We start from the raw sequence: 15,485 nt of genomic DNA, 5'->3' as shown, positions 1-15,485 counted from the left end.
GCATGAGCACAAATCTTTGTTTTGGTTGTTTCATGAAGTCAATTTGTTTATTTATTTATTTATTTACTTATAAGGGATGGTACACAGCAATGTAAATTTAAATGTAAACGTTTATTTTACCCACGGATTTTACCGTTAAGTGATTATAATATACACTTAACGAACGTCAAAAAAAATTCTACATCTCAAAAATAATCACAAAGAGTCATAGTAGTTAAATCAATAAACAATTTAAAAAATACTGCATTAGGTACATTATAAACTTAGGTTCCCAGTGTTACGTAATAATCTTGATCTAAATACTTATTATGTACATTTATAATAAAATTTTTGAGCAAAGCTATAGATTCCACAGCAGTTTTAATAAATTTCCGAATTAAGTGTAGTTGGCAGCATTGCGTTCCGTCATTTTATGTGATGTCTTTAGTTTTTCCGGAAAATTTAAAGAAAATTGTTGCAAATAAATAAAAGAAAATCCATTTGTGACTGTTAAATTATTTTTCCAACTACTAAATGACAAAATGCTTGTATGTGTTCATAAAAAGTATCCATTAAAACACAAATCGCATCTATGAGACTGATGTCAATACTGCATAGCTAAAAATTGATTTGAAACCGAATTATAATACAACGGGAGAAAAATTAATTAGAAATACTTTAAAAAAATACTTATGTACAAGTAACAACTGATTTTTGTGTGTTACTTAAAATATCCTTAACGATGGGCGACAATCAACCTAATATCGGTAGAAAAATTATATTAAAAAATTATTGATGTTTATTGCCGAACTCTGTTATAGATATAAAAATTATTATTTCAGATGATATGGAAATGCTTAAGGCTTTATTTGACTTCGAGGCGACATTAGCTAAGACCCTTAGCTTCACTGAAGGTGATTTCTTTTACCTTCAGCAGACAAACACTAAACAGAGGAATTGGTGGCATGTTGTTAATAAAAAAGGTCAAGTTGGATTCGTGCCTTCGAATTACGTCGCTGCAGTCAAGGTAACAATTTGTTTCATTATCCCAATTAACACCTATATTGAGCCAGTTTAAAATTATTTTTATCTTTTATTCAGGTGGAACCCGAGTTCTTTTTAGCATTTCTTAATGAATGTATTAAAAATTTGAAGGATAATAATAACATGACTTCACAAAAACAAGAACTATTAACAAAACTAAATGAGAAGAAAAAACATATACAAACTTTGATTAAGCCACCGAGCAAAAAGCACGCAGCACCGAAGCCTCCTCCACGCCTTGATGACAGCACCCCTCCCAATGGTGTGTCACCAAGCTTTGACTTGAGGCCTGTGGTTTCTCAACAGCAAATTACAGAAGAGAAACAATGTTATTCGTCTCCTTCTAATTCTCTTAACAGTAATGTCACGAAAGGTATGTAGTCTTTATTATTTACAAATTATCATTATTTGAAAATAAGCAATATGATGTAAATATCAGAATATTAATGTAATTTATTTGTAATTTTGTAAATAAATATTTTTATTCATTCTTAATTATTCAGCAAACTGTACATTTTCACTACCATTGGGTAAATTAAAAATACAATTCAACTTTACCTTTACTATTAAGAATCACATATTCTATTGAAGTTGTTTTGGCTCAATAATAATAATATGTATTCATGATAATAGTTAACATAAACAGTTACTGATTGTAAATTTCTCATATATAAATCATTATTATAATGAAACAACTTTTTCAGATTTTATCGAGGTTTATTAAGTTTTTTAGATGCCCGACATTGTGGATACTTTACAGCAACCATGGTTACGGGAGGACCTCGTGCAAAAGTTGTTTCATTGTAATGAGTGAAACATGCATTAACATTTTAAAATAATATATAAATCATTAATTATTATATCAATATCAAAAATTACTCTATTACTAAATAGACTTCAAAAGTATTAATGAATAGTCACTTTTCAAATTAAAATTATGTTAGTTTTAATTAATGAATAGTAGTTAAAAGTGAAGCTACCACCGATTCGAAATGAAGATTCTGCAGATAAGATTCACTGAGAAACTCCGCAGTTATGCTTAAAAAAATACATTTAATTGTAAATTTAGCAATATCTTGCATGACATGCAGCGCCACTAAATTCACACATATATTTTCTTATTATTAACATTTATGTCACTTGCAGACAATGAAGATGATAAGAAGTCTCTAGGTGTCAAGCTAACATCTAACCAACTATCGTCTGACACTGATAACCAAGACGACAGCCAAGACAGCAGTGAGAGTATTAAGCCAAATGCTATCTATGAGATTGTACAAGCTGTACGTAGAGAGACTCAACTCAGTCATGATATGTCAAAAGTTGCTGTTGAAACTGTTTTGATTTCATTAAGAGTAAGACAATTTTTCTATATAATAGATCTATTATATAGCTTGACGCTATGTTCTATAAAGAAAGAATATAAACAACTTGGCATATGCTAATAAAAAATAGTGTAATCTATTCTTGAGTTTTGACAAATAAGAATTTTCCTTATTGGTTCATTAATAATGGAATGTTTGCTGTGTGTGATTATTATGGTATTTGTTACATTTATATTTACCAACTTAAGTACTATCTCATTGAATGTATGTTTAAAATTACAGGAATTTTTACCTGGTGGTGCAGCAAGATCAATCATTGATGCCCTACTTCGTGAGGCAAATAGCAATATAACATGCCCTAAAAATGCAATAGATGCAGCTCCTGATGCATTGAGAATGATGACAGCGCTGAACGCATTGTCAAAGGCAGCAAATGACGCCCAACAACGAGGATGGGCTTTACATGACGATGCTCATGATATACAAACACAATTATTGGAACTTATATCTGTTATGGTATGTTTATTTTAGTATTATTGCTTATATAAAAAATTCAAACTGTTTTTTGACTAGGATGCCAATAAAAGCGTAAGTGCCGCCTGATAAGATGGTAAGCTGTTACTTCTTGAGAACAGTTTTATTTGCCTGTGATTTTCTGTAAGGTTCACATGCTTCCCACCTAGAGTTGCTCAATTGAGCAGAATATTACCTGCCGTTCCTTACCTCAATGTTAACAAAAAACTAGTTTATCAATAGTTATCTTTTTTATATGTATTTGAATTTGTTGGAGGAAGTGCACTACTTAAGAGTAGTGCAACTAAGATAAATTTTAATATGGACTATAATGATATATATCAAGTATTTTGTAATATATTGGATTTTGAAATTTGAATTACAAAAAAGTGTGATATGACCATTTCATATTCAAAGAGCTGGCATAACTTTATTACTAAATCCCCATCTACTACACTCATAAAAGTAATAATATCATAATTAAAATTAGAGAGTTCCTAAAGCAAAACTTAAAAAATATGTATCTATAATATAAAAATGAGTCGCTGAATGTGTTGCTAAGCGCAAAACTCGAGAACGGTTGGACCGATTTCGCTAATTCTTTTTTTAAAATATTCCTTGAAGTACGAGGATGGTTCTTACGGAGAGAAAACTTCTAAAAAAAAAAAAAAATTAATTTCCTGAAAAAGTCTAAAAACAACACTTTTCTATACTCCCATACAAAAGATTTGTGATAATACTTAAAAGTCAATTTGAACTTTAATACCATACGATAAAGTTTGTGTTAGGCGATACAAAGTTCGCCGGGTCAGCTAGTTATATATAAAATTTAATCGGAAGGGGATGAAATTTATAATGTTTTTAAAACATATAATGTGCGTTTTCAGTCAAATGCAGATGTTAACATCTCTCAACACGTACTAAGTAGTCACCGTTACGTGTATGTAACAACACTTGTTCAGTATTACCAGATGGAAACACGATGGCCGCTCCGTCAACTTTTACTACAGGTACAAATTATTTAAAACAATTAATAAGTTAGCTGGACTTAAGACTTTTTTATTGTTTATATTAAATTAATTATTTTAAATTTGTGATATGTTTTAATTTTTGGTATTGCGAAGTTGAATAGAAAGGCAGAAATAAAAAATAAAACTCTTGCTTTGATTGAGGGAGAATTTTGAAGTAGCTTAAAGTAACAAAATGATTTGATGAATGATTGAAATGATTTAACATATATTATGTAATGATACCCACATTTACTTAAATAATGTTACAGTTATTTGAAAAATTATTTTCGTGCTTAAAAATGTGAGAAAGTCTTGGTTAAATGTTAAAATATACCACCACAATACAGCATTATGATGGAAAAAACCAAAGCTGAGACGCTATGTAACTACTCTTAACTGATACATGATACACACCATACCCTTTTCAGGCGTTTGGCGTAATGTGTGGTCTAGAACGTACAGCTTTGGCCACATTAGCATTGTCAGCACTTCCAGCGGAGATAGCTCGTGATATGCGCGACAACCCTCGAGCTGTCAGTCGTCTCTCTCATTCCGCTTTGCTCTTGTCAATGGTTTTGTCTATGGGTGACAAATTACCTATTACACATTTTGGTTAGTAGTTAGATTTTTTTTGTAACTATAAATTATTAGTACTTTAGTAAAAACTAAAAAAGTATACTTGCCTTTGTAAATATAAAATAAAATAAGCAATATGTTATGCGTAAAATTTTAGCAAGGCTAAAGTCTATTCCGATTTGATCTTGACCACTTAATTCTTAGTAAATAAGAACGCCTGTCTGAAGGACTTACTTCAACTGGTCAGTATGATCATGGCTTAATCTGAGTTACATCAGTGATACTTAACTATGATAAAAAACTACAAAATACTATATTTTCTCATTACATAATTAAATTAAAGTTACCATATAATTGACTAGATATAATAAGACACAATTTATCTTTTCAGAACAACTGGGTGTTGAATTTGCTCAATTTCTCCTTGAGTTAATAGAAAACCCCCCGGAAACTGATGTAGACGAGCAAATACCTGATTTATTTCTTACCTTACTTCTTGCATACAATCTGCAATTTGTAAATCCATTTGAGAATTTATTATTAAATTCACTTGAGACTATGGACAACGCTAAAACTTTTTGTGAAAAGGTTCTCCTACTGCTTAATCGCGAAGGTGAAAATATAATTTATTATTGAATAGATATACAATTAATGACTAGTCTAGATAAAATCATCAACTAGTCTAACTGAGGGAGGGCACAAAAGGAAACGTCCTGTTCAAAATATGGAGCAGCTCGATTGGGGTAATACCTCGGACCTTACAGCGGATCACAGTTAAATAACACCATTTTCATTCCTGTTGGTGAGTAAGGTGACCAGAGCTCCTGGAGGGAAATGGGGATGGGGTCAGACGTCTATAACTTGTTAATTTTGGAGTAATTTTATTATAATTTAATAAATGAACTTAATAATTACTGTATGTGTATGGGTGTATTTTTTATTACAAGTGTTGCATTTATTTAGTATTGTTTATTTTTTATATTAAAGGATATTGTCATATTATTATAATAACTATGTAACGGTTTAATAAAATGATCGTTTTTATTATATATATATTGAAATATAAAATTACAATTTTCCAGAGGATCCTGTTCATATCTTCGACCACGAGCCTGCACCAGCACACTCGGTCCTGAAACTAGCTATAGATCTCTTCAGCCGCAAGAAAACTGCTGAACATTTCTATACAAATGACGTTAAAGTTGCTATCGACATTATTGTGAGGCAGCTGGCTGATCTATCTCCAGGAGATATCGTATGTATTTAATATCAAATAATAATAAAAGCTTGTAACAAAATGAACAAAAGCATATAATTTAAAATCTTATTGTACCTTTAATTTGTGTATCAAAACATCAAAACATTTATATAGCATATAAATATATATTAGTAACATGTTTTGGTATATGTAAATTGTGTTTTAAGCTGAATGTAATCTAAATGTTATACTTGTTAGTTAAAATACATCATGGAGTGTTTTGGTCAAATTTTAACATTCTTTTAATCACTAGAAAGCTGGAATAAGTTTCTGTTAAAGGCATCTACATATATAAAAATGAATGTTTGTATGTATGTCCTTTATAGAATTGTAAAGTATGCATTTGATCATATCATGATCTTCAGAAAAGTGTTGTGCATGAGCCCACAAAGGTTTCTGAGATGGTACAACCCAAAAAAAAAGCGTAGCAACGCGCACAGGGTACAGCTAGTAATTTATAAAATGACATGCTGGTGCACCAAAGCAGAGCAGTAAACATGTACACAAATAAGAGATCGTGGTTTGTCTAGTTTAGTATAAAACATTATTTTTCAATTACAGCGACGTCGACAATATCTCAAGATACTGCAGGGAATAATACGTAATACGGACTACGGATCTCATTTACACCGAAGAGACGACTTGCTTCGTTGCTTCGCTCGTATTTTCTGTGAGGAGGGAGACTCGAGTCGGGACGACCAAGCCCTTGTTAGGGCTATCTCTAATGAATTCCCGCAATATTTCAAGGCTTAAGGTATGAATGTTGTCCTAATTATGTAAATGAGCTTGTATGATATTGGAAAGTACTATGTAAACTTTGACAGAACTTACTATTACGAGATTAGTTATTGGCACACAAAACAGAGATATTAATTTTTTTTCTTATTCTGTTATACTCATTAGTAAAAAAGTACATCATATTTTTTTTGATCAGTTACAAATAAGTATCACATTGTCTGTTGCAAGTTGCATTATATGTGTGGCACACACAAACTGCACAGTAATATTGAGATATAATAGTTATTTATCTTTATGCGTTGATTTATTTTAAATATTTCATAAATATATTGTCCTGTTCAAGTATTTTAGAAAGACATGTTCCAGTATATAGCGAAGACATATCCCTCTGTCAGGGAGTTGAAATATTTTAAGAAGAATTTTAATCAAAATAAAATATTTATTGCAGATGGTCTATATGAATACTATAATTAACATAATAGTTACTGTTGCTACCCTTAATAGATTGACTTAATATTTCCTGTTTAAAAAAAAGTGTGATTAGTGTTTTCCCTAACGGGTTGACATAATAATTAAAGTCTAAAAAAATTTATGTCGACTAGATAATAAATGAATAAGTATTGTAATGTTTGTCTTAAATTTTAAAATTTTCAAAGCGTACTTTAAAGTAATTGATATTTGTGATTGGCTGTGTTAGTCACTATTTCAGTATTTGCCTCAATGTTATTGTGTCTTAAAATTATATTTACTAATAATTAAATTGATTGTTAATAAATAGTAATGCATGCAAATTGTAGAGAAAAAAGCTGATCTCAGATAGAAGTATTCTAATTGAATTTAAATTATAAAATTCTCTCATACTTTATCTTTGAAGATTTATGATGTTAATACATAGTTTAAATATTTAAGATATAATGTAGTTGTTTATTTAATAATTATATGTTGCACAAATTAAAATATACTTTATCTTAAATATATGTGAAAAATTATATCTGAAAGTCATGAGGAGTTAAAAAAATATTTTATTCCTGTATTTGTTAGTCTTATAAGTTAAGAAGATATATTAATGCAGCTGACAATAGTTACAACAACAAATTAATATCTTCTATAAACAAAGTGTAGTGAGGAGTATTCTATCATAACTATTTGTATTAATTTGCATTTAAAATATAATTTTATTATTCTGTATAGTTAATTATATTCGCACAGAGTAAGAATAGAGAAGTATGTATATAAGCTACGATTTTTATTTTTATATTAGAGTCGGGCCAATGAGGTGGTATACCTACATGTTAAAAAAAATAATTTTGTTTACCTGCATATAGAAAAAAGGTAATATTTAAAGAATATTGTGTGATTCTGTGACTCTGTGTCATAATGTTGTTACATTAACGACTACGCGCACTAAGCGCACTAAGGGTTCCGTACTATTGATTAGGCAAAATATGTTGACAATTTTCTTGTCTAAATAACATAACAATACACTTTATTGTACACCAATACAGAAATATTACATATCGGATTGATTTTAACAGAGTATCATAAGTACAAAGGGCGGCCTTATCGCTGAAATTCGATTTCTTCCAGGCAATCCAGGGACAAAGGAGATGGTATTGTGTCAGTGTACAAATTGAGACATAAACGTTTGAATATATTTACTTAAACACATATACAAATAGGTACATACATACATACATAAATACATACATAGATAAATACATACAAACATACATACCTAAATACATAATAATTAAGTAACGTCGGTTAAGTTATGTTTGACGAATAGATTTTGGAGACAATAAATACTCAATGTTTACAAAAGTTTTAAAGTTTTTCTTGTATAGGGCAATAAAAAGATTATTATTGTTTGTTTTAATTTTTAAAGATTTTTAGATTATGTTGGCCCGACTATAAATTTAGTTTAATAATCTTTATTGATAATACAATCGGCTCTCGTTGATATAAGCTTTATACTTATATTGGGTTTGTACTTAGTGATTAAATTTTATGTGCCAGTTATTGCACCAAAGATACTGATATGATTAGGTTAAATGGAGGCACTAATAGCTTATATATGTTAATTATTCCAGGCGTCAGGGCCGGATTTAGGGGAAGGCAACCAGGGCTACAGCCCCGGGGCCTCCACGAAAGAGCCCCACAATAGACTTAAAAAAAAAATTCAGTCTAGTAAACATTAGTAAAAAAAATTTCTTTCATATAACTTTTCGCGTTTTACCTTTTAAAAAATCGTCAATTTTATTTGAAAAATAATTTGCGGCCTAGGAGCGTCCATTCCTTTATTTCCCCGAGGTGTCCAAACCTCTAAATTCGGCCCTGCCAGGCGTTATAGCTAATAGCTACCGAATATATTTACTTATTAGATGATTATATTCTAATAGAAACAATAGATGCATTATCACAAATTAAAAAACTTTACCGGCCTAACTTGAGGTATAGTTAAGTTATTATTTGTGTTTATATTTTGTTATAAAACACATTATACATGTTACTTGAAAGCAGGTAATATGATTATAGTTTTTTTAATTAATTTGACTGGCTAGTTGTTTTGAAATCATGTGCCATGTAAAAATTTTAATGTCCAAAATAAGCGATACATGAATATTTTGTATAAGTAGAACTTATATATTGTAATTTCAATAGCTATATTTCAAAATATCAAATTAATTGTTAATAAAAATTATAAAAAGTGTAACTTTTCCATGTTTAAAATTAATTCTGTATTAACATTTTACCTCATCGACCAATGTATCAGGGTGTATATTACATAGTATTTTTGTTTACGTAGACACAATATAATTATTTCTATGTAAACTGACTACGCTTTTATAGAGATTAGAGATTTGAAAATATTTATAATTTTTACTTGAAACTTTGAAATGAAAGATAACTATTATATTAGACGATTATTTATTAAGGCAGCTTTACTTTTCATTTTTACACTAGAAATTCTTTGACTATATGTTTTAACTAACTTTTGCCCGCGGCTTAGCTCGCGCAGGAAACCTACAAAATTTCAGCTTTTTAGGGCGTTGATGAGTGAGTCAGGATTTGTCTTTTTATATATGTTTTAATAGTCACTGTAACAATTGTTTATTCCGTTATCAATGTATTAAGGAGTATTTACGAATAACGTAGTCCTTAACCAACGTCATTTTCTGTAATTATTCATGTTGAATGTATCATCAAATCAAAGATATACGAAAAAAATTACTTCAGTGGATGTTCTATTATTAATTACTTAATATCAACCATCATAATTTTACCATCAAGAATCGTAGAATACAGTGATTAGATTTGTTATATTAACATTTCAAATTATGCTTCTTTTATGTAATTGTAATGTAGAGTGGCTTTCGAGAAAGCTCAAAGTGTTGCCAAATAAAATCAATCAAATGATTGTTTATAAAAATGTGTTCATTGATGTTTGGAAACAAGCTCATCTGTAGCTTATTTTGTAATTCAAAATTCATTTAGCTTAAATGTCTGCAACTCTGTATGAATATTAAGATTTTAAAATTGAATCTTATCTTTTCTTTAAATAAAGTTCATTCCTCAATAACGAATTCAGTCTCGAATTATATTTATTTATGTTAATCCTACCAAGATATGTTTGCTATGCCCTAATTTTACATATATTTATTTTACTTTTTGTGAGTAGAATATTTAAACATATATTTTCTGGCAAATCACCTTTAGTTGTAACGGCACGGCACTCTTATGCGTTATAAATGGGTATAAAATTCATAACAGAAATATTTTTATTTAGGATATTTATTTTTCGTGGATATAGTAATTACTATATGTAATAATATATTTCTTAATAGGAAATTAAACAGCAATGGACAAAAAAATCTTGCTTGACATTTTTTTTTTGTTCGTTTAATTAATGTATTTCTTCTTTTAAATTTATACAAGAATTTTAATATTATGGCTCTTATTCATAATATTATTAAATGTATTTTGGATTATAAAAGAGTCTCTGAAAAATCGATTTCAGCCTATAACATCCCACTGCTGGGCATAGGCCCCTTTCTTTATGTAGGAGATATATTGGAGCTTAATCCACCACGCTGTTCCACTGCAATACAAGTCGCAATCACATTGATTCCGTAAAATTCATTTTAAAATTAATATAAGTATGTTTTCTTCGTTGATTTTGATAGATAGACCCGTCAACATGAAATTGCATATTTTTAACCGACTTCCAAAAAAGGAGGAGGTTCTCAATTCGACTGTATTTTTTTTTTAATGTATTTCCATCAGAACTTTTGACTGGGTGGAGCGATTTCGACAAATTTTCTTTTAATCGAAAGGTGGTGTGTGCCAATTGGTCCCATTTAAATTTATTTGAGATCTAACAACTACTTTTCGAGCTATATCTTATAATGCGTTTTTACTTGACGCTTTTTTCGTCGACCTACGTTGTATTATACCACATAACTTTCTACTGGATGTACCGATTTTGATAATTCTTTTTTTGTTGGAAAGGAGATATCTCAAGTTTATTACCATGATAAGGAAACCAGGATCTGATGATGGGATCCCAGAGAAACTGATGGAAATTCTTGAAAATCCGCAATAACTTTTTATTGGGTATACCGATTTTGATAATTCTTTTTTTGTTGTAAAGGGGATATCCCTAATTTGGTACCATGATAAGGAAACCAGGATCTGATGATGGGATCCCAGAGAAATCGAGGGAACTTCTTGAAAATCCGCAATAACTTTTTACTGGGTATACCGATTTTAATAATTTTTAATTTAATCGAAAGCTGATGTTTGTCATGTGGTCACATATAAATTTTATTGAGTTCTGATAACTAATTTTTGAGTAATCTTTGATAACGCGTAGTTACTTGACTATTTTTTCGTCGATCTACGTTGTACTACTCGTCGATGTAATTGAAGTCGGTTTTTTTTCGTTTGCGAGCAAACACAATTATTTTTTTGTTCGAAATTTCAAGTATTTTAAAATAGAATATAATGAAATTTAAATTAAATTTGTAACTTTATTCCTGTCTAATCATTAGTTATACATTTTCAATACATTCTATACTTAATACACTTTATATCCACTGCTGGGCATAGGCCTCTTTGCCCATGTAGGAGAAGGATCAGAGTCAGAGCTTAATCCAACACCCTGCTCCAATGATGGTTGGCGGAATACTCAATAGTTGTACAAGAATTATATTATTTAGCTATTTTAGTTTAAAGCAATGCAAATAATTGATACTAGCTGGGCCCCGCGGTTTCGCCTGCTTTGACTTGAGGAAAAAACAGCCAACAGCTTAAATATTTCGTCTAATATGAACTTCGGACAATGCATAGAATCCAAGGCAAAAATTGCTGGTAAGAAACTTGGTATCCTGAATAATGTCAGGCAGTACTTCACACTGGAACAGCTTCTTACTCTGTACCAAGCACAAGTTCGATCATGTATGGAGTACTGCAGTCATTTATGGGATGGCTCTGCCAAGTACCAGCTTGCTGCTTTGGATTCTGTGGATCGACGCGCCAGAAGACTCATCGGTGACGAACCACTGTTTAACTCTAGATTGACAGTCTTGAACATCGGCGCAAGGTTGCCTGTCTGTCTGTATTTTACAGAATATATTTCGGAGAGTGTGCTCAAGAGCTGCACAATGTGGTTCCACCATCACCATTCTACCACCGAACCGCAAGGCATCGCTTGAGTGTGCACCGCTACGTGGTTGAAATCTCACGATCTCGCTCTGCTTCCGATCTCGTTTTGCTTCCTCTTTCTTAATACGCACCGCAAAAATTTGGAATCCCCTTCCGGCTTCCGTTTTTCCAAATAATTACAACTTGGGTATCTTCAAATCAAGAGTGAATAGGCATCTTATAGACAAGTGCGCACTATCTTAGGCTGCATCTTCACTTACCATCAGGTGAGATCGCGGTCAAGCGCTAGTATATATATTTTAAAAAAAAATAACCTAACCTTCCTTTTTAAATTTTTTAGTTGCTGATGCCGGTAGAGCAAGCAATTATCTATAAAATGATATATAATTTGTGGACACTATTACAGTAAGGTTTTTTCTAAAAGAGGAGGCAAACACCTAACCTTAGCATATTAATATCTTTGTCAAAAATCGTTCAATATGAGACGTATAAAAAAATTTCTTTCTTCTTCAATTCAATAAAATTATTTTTCCTGCCCGGTTGTATGTCCTTGTGGATCTTTCAATAATGCCTCAGAAAACACGTAAAGATGTTAGTTCCGATTGTTATCATAGCCACCTAATACGGATCATTTCCTTCAGTGTGTACATAATCACATCAGGAAATATCCCGCTATCTGATGTAGTAAGTACCTCAATCATATAGAAGATAACATAGCAACAGCCAAATAATACTACTCTCAATTATTCTATTGTTGTCTTCCTTTATTGAATTTGTTGTGTTCCTGTGGTAAGTAACCAGGGTAAGTATCCTGGGGAGTGTCGTAGGTGCTACAGGCGTCAATAGGCTACGGTATCCGCATTTTACCAGGTGGGCCGAACAGATTTACCAACTCATATATAAAAAAGGTCCCAAGTCTTTTATCCATTCAAATATTGGCTTTATTGTAATACTAGCGACCCGACCCGGCTTCGCACGGGTCCAATGCTGATACTAAATATACTACAGAATGTCTTTATTTATAGAGTAAAGCTAGCTTATAGCATGGTTATTAACATAATAACAACAACATTCAAATATGCGTCGTTAGATTACACGTTGTTACAGAATGCATTGAAGAAATAAAGGTTCACTGCTCGTTCCCCGTAGGTGATAGCGTGATATTATGTAGCCTATATGTTGACCCGACTTCTTAATAATATTCGTTCCAAATTTGAAGTAAATCCATGCTGTACTTTTTGAGTTTATCCCGGACATACATACAGACAAACAGACAAAAATTCCAAAAACTATATTTTTGGTTTCGGTACCGATTGTAGATCACACCCCAAATATTCTTTAAAAAAATATTTACTGTACAGTTTTTTTATCCTACCATTTTATTATATGTATAGATTTGGTATGAAATAAATAAAACAACTCGTTTTATACATGTAATTTAATGTACCATTATGAATGCGTATAAATATTTAAAAATGTAAAACAGTGATAAAATTCATAGTAACCAATACACAACTGTAATCAACACAACTAAGTTTAAAAATAATATATTTGAGGAAGGCAGATTAATACCAGTACTTACGAAAGTTACAATTTATAAATCGTTTGAAATGCAGGTCGCATATTGATCTTACGGTCTGTATTCAAATTACACCGGCTGGCAGGTACTCTTACTCTTCTGGGTCGGTTAAATAATGGTTAGAAAATTGGAAGTTTTATATGCTGATTAAATGTTTTGATTTTATAATATAAAATACTTGGCCCCAATGTTTTAGGGATCCTCAAAAACGGGACTATTTAAAATTTGTAAATATGCTCTTTGCATTGAGTAAAAATTATCGCAATAACAACGACAAACTACTTATGATTACAGTCTTCGTACGGATTGTATATTTTCGTAAAAAAACGATAAAATGCATTAAATTTTACAATTGGAATGCAACTTTTTACAAAATGGAATATAAATAACTTTTGCCTAATTAATAGAAAACTTACTCAATCTCTACACAAGGAAAAAATACAGAGGCATCCCTCGTATAAACACATTGAGCGTTATCCTATATAATTATTGATAAACATGCTACATGTATGTACGCAATACTTAGTAAATTGATTATAACAAGTACCACAAGACCCTACATCGAATTTGGCAACTTGATTGAACACTTCGCTTAACATTACAGAAGCGCACAGTGATCTAAACAGTATTTATATATTATTATTTTTCTCAGAATTATCAATATTACGGTCGGTTATTTCTCGAAACGTTTTATTAAAAAATTTAAATAGCTTCCTATTAAATCTATTTTAAAATGTTCAAAAAAGTAATGTTTAAAATGTTACCTCCAACAGATGCTATTTTTTTTACTAATAATAAATATTGAGGGCCGGTATCACCAGTTGTGGATAACGCTATTTGACGGATGACGATACAAATAGACCGGTAAAGGGATGTACTCGTAGAATAGGCAAGTAGGACCTGTTTCTCCTCAATTAATAAACTGCAACTTTAAGATTAATATATGCGAATAGAAATATCTCATAAATATTAGAATTCGATGGAAAGAAAGAATAATGAATCAAAAACTTTTTACTGTGGGATACTGTCATCCGTCAAATAGCGTTATGCACAACTGGTAAAACAGGCCCTTAGGGTAGATATTTACTACGAATCAATCACATTCTACAACTATCGAACACTCGCACATTACATTAATTAAATTTAAATTTATATACAGATTACATCTAAAATGTCTTAACTAAACGCCTACTAAAATGATTATAACTGGGTTCCTAATTTTAGGTTGGTAGGTATATGGCCACTGATTTATATTTTGTATCTTTTACAGACAAGTGTAATATCTTTTTGAATATGTTCCTGTCAACGACAACCTATTCTTATAATTAATTGCATCTGTATGTTTTATTTCAATCATGATCATATTAATTATCTCCCTATACATTGTTCTTACTACGAATCTAATATGCTTCAATATTTACTTTAGAGTATCAAGTACAATAATAAATAATAAAATTGCGTTTTCGTTGACTTTTTCTTTATATTTTATATTTTCTTAACCATCGAATGACATATAAACACTTTATCCCTATTATCATTAGAATAAAAATGTGGTCAAAATAAAAGTCAAACATTTTCATCATCAGTCATCATAACTCTGAAGACGGATCAAATTTTTTTTTTGGTAAATTTTTAAAAATAGAACAACGCACAACCGCTAGAATAATTATAATAATTGAAATAATACCTAAAGTCAACAAATTCAGCTAAACTTCAGCTAAAGGATTAATATTTAATTTTTTATTCTTAACATAATTATTCGACTTTCTCGTGTTGATTTATTTGTGGCAATTTTTTTT

The 15,485-nt window shown here is 30.6% G+C and overlaps 1 protein-coding gene across 1 annotated transcript; it reads left to right on the top strand.

Annotated features, from left to right (window-relative positions):
• Positions 1-397: 397 nt before the first annotated feature.
• Positions 398-7,069, top strand: LOC123653994 (NCK-interacting protein with SH3 domain). Its single transcript, XM_045589957.1, has 10 exons — positions 398-746; positions 822-1,006; positions 1,081-1,396; positions 2,179-2,378; positions 2,631-2,864; positions 3,749-3,871; positions 4,300-4,483; positions 4,839-5,060; positions 5,530-5,702; positions 6,267-7,069. The coding sequence occupies exons 1-10, from the start codon at positions 722-724 to the stop codon at positions 6,456-6,458; spliced, it is 1,854 nt and encodes a 617-aa protein (XP_045445913.1). The 5' UTR covers positions 398-721; the 3' UTR covers positions 6,459-7,069.
• The last annotated feature ends 8,416 nt before the right edge of the window (positions 7,070-15,485 follow it).

Source organism: Melitaea cinxia, chromosome 5 (genome assembly GCF_905220565.1).
Source record: "Melitaea cinxia chromosome 5, ilMelCinx1.1, whole genome shotgun sequence".
Classification (NCBI taxonomy): Eukaryota; Metazoa; Arthropoda; class Insecta; order Lepidoptera; family Nymphalidae; genus Melitaea; species Melitaea cinxia.
This window is presented reverse-complemented; position numbering and strand designations above follow the sequence as displayed.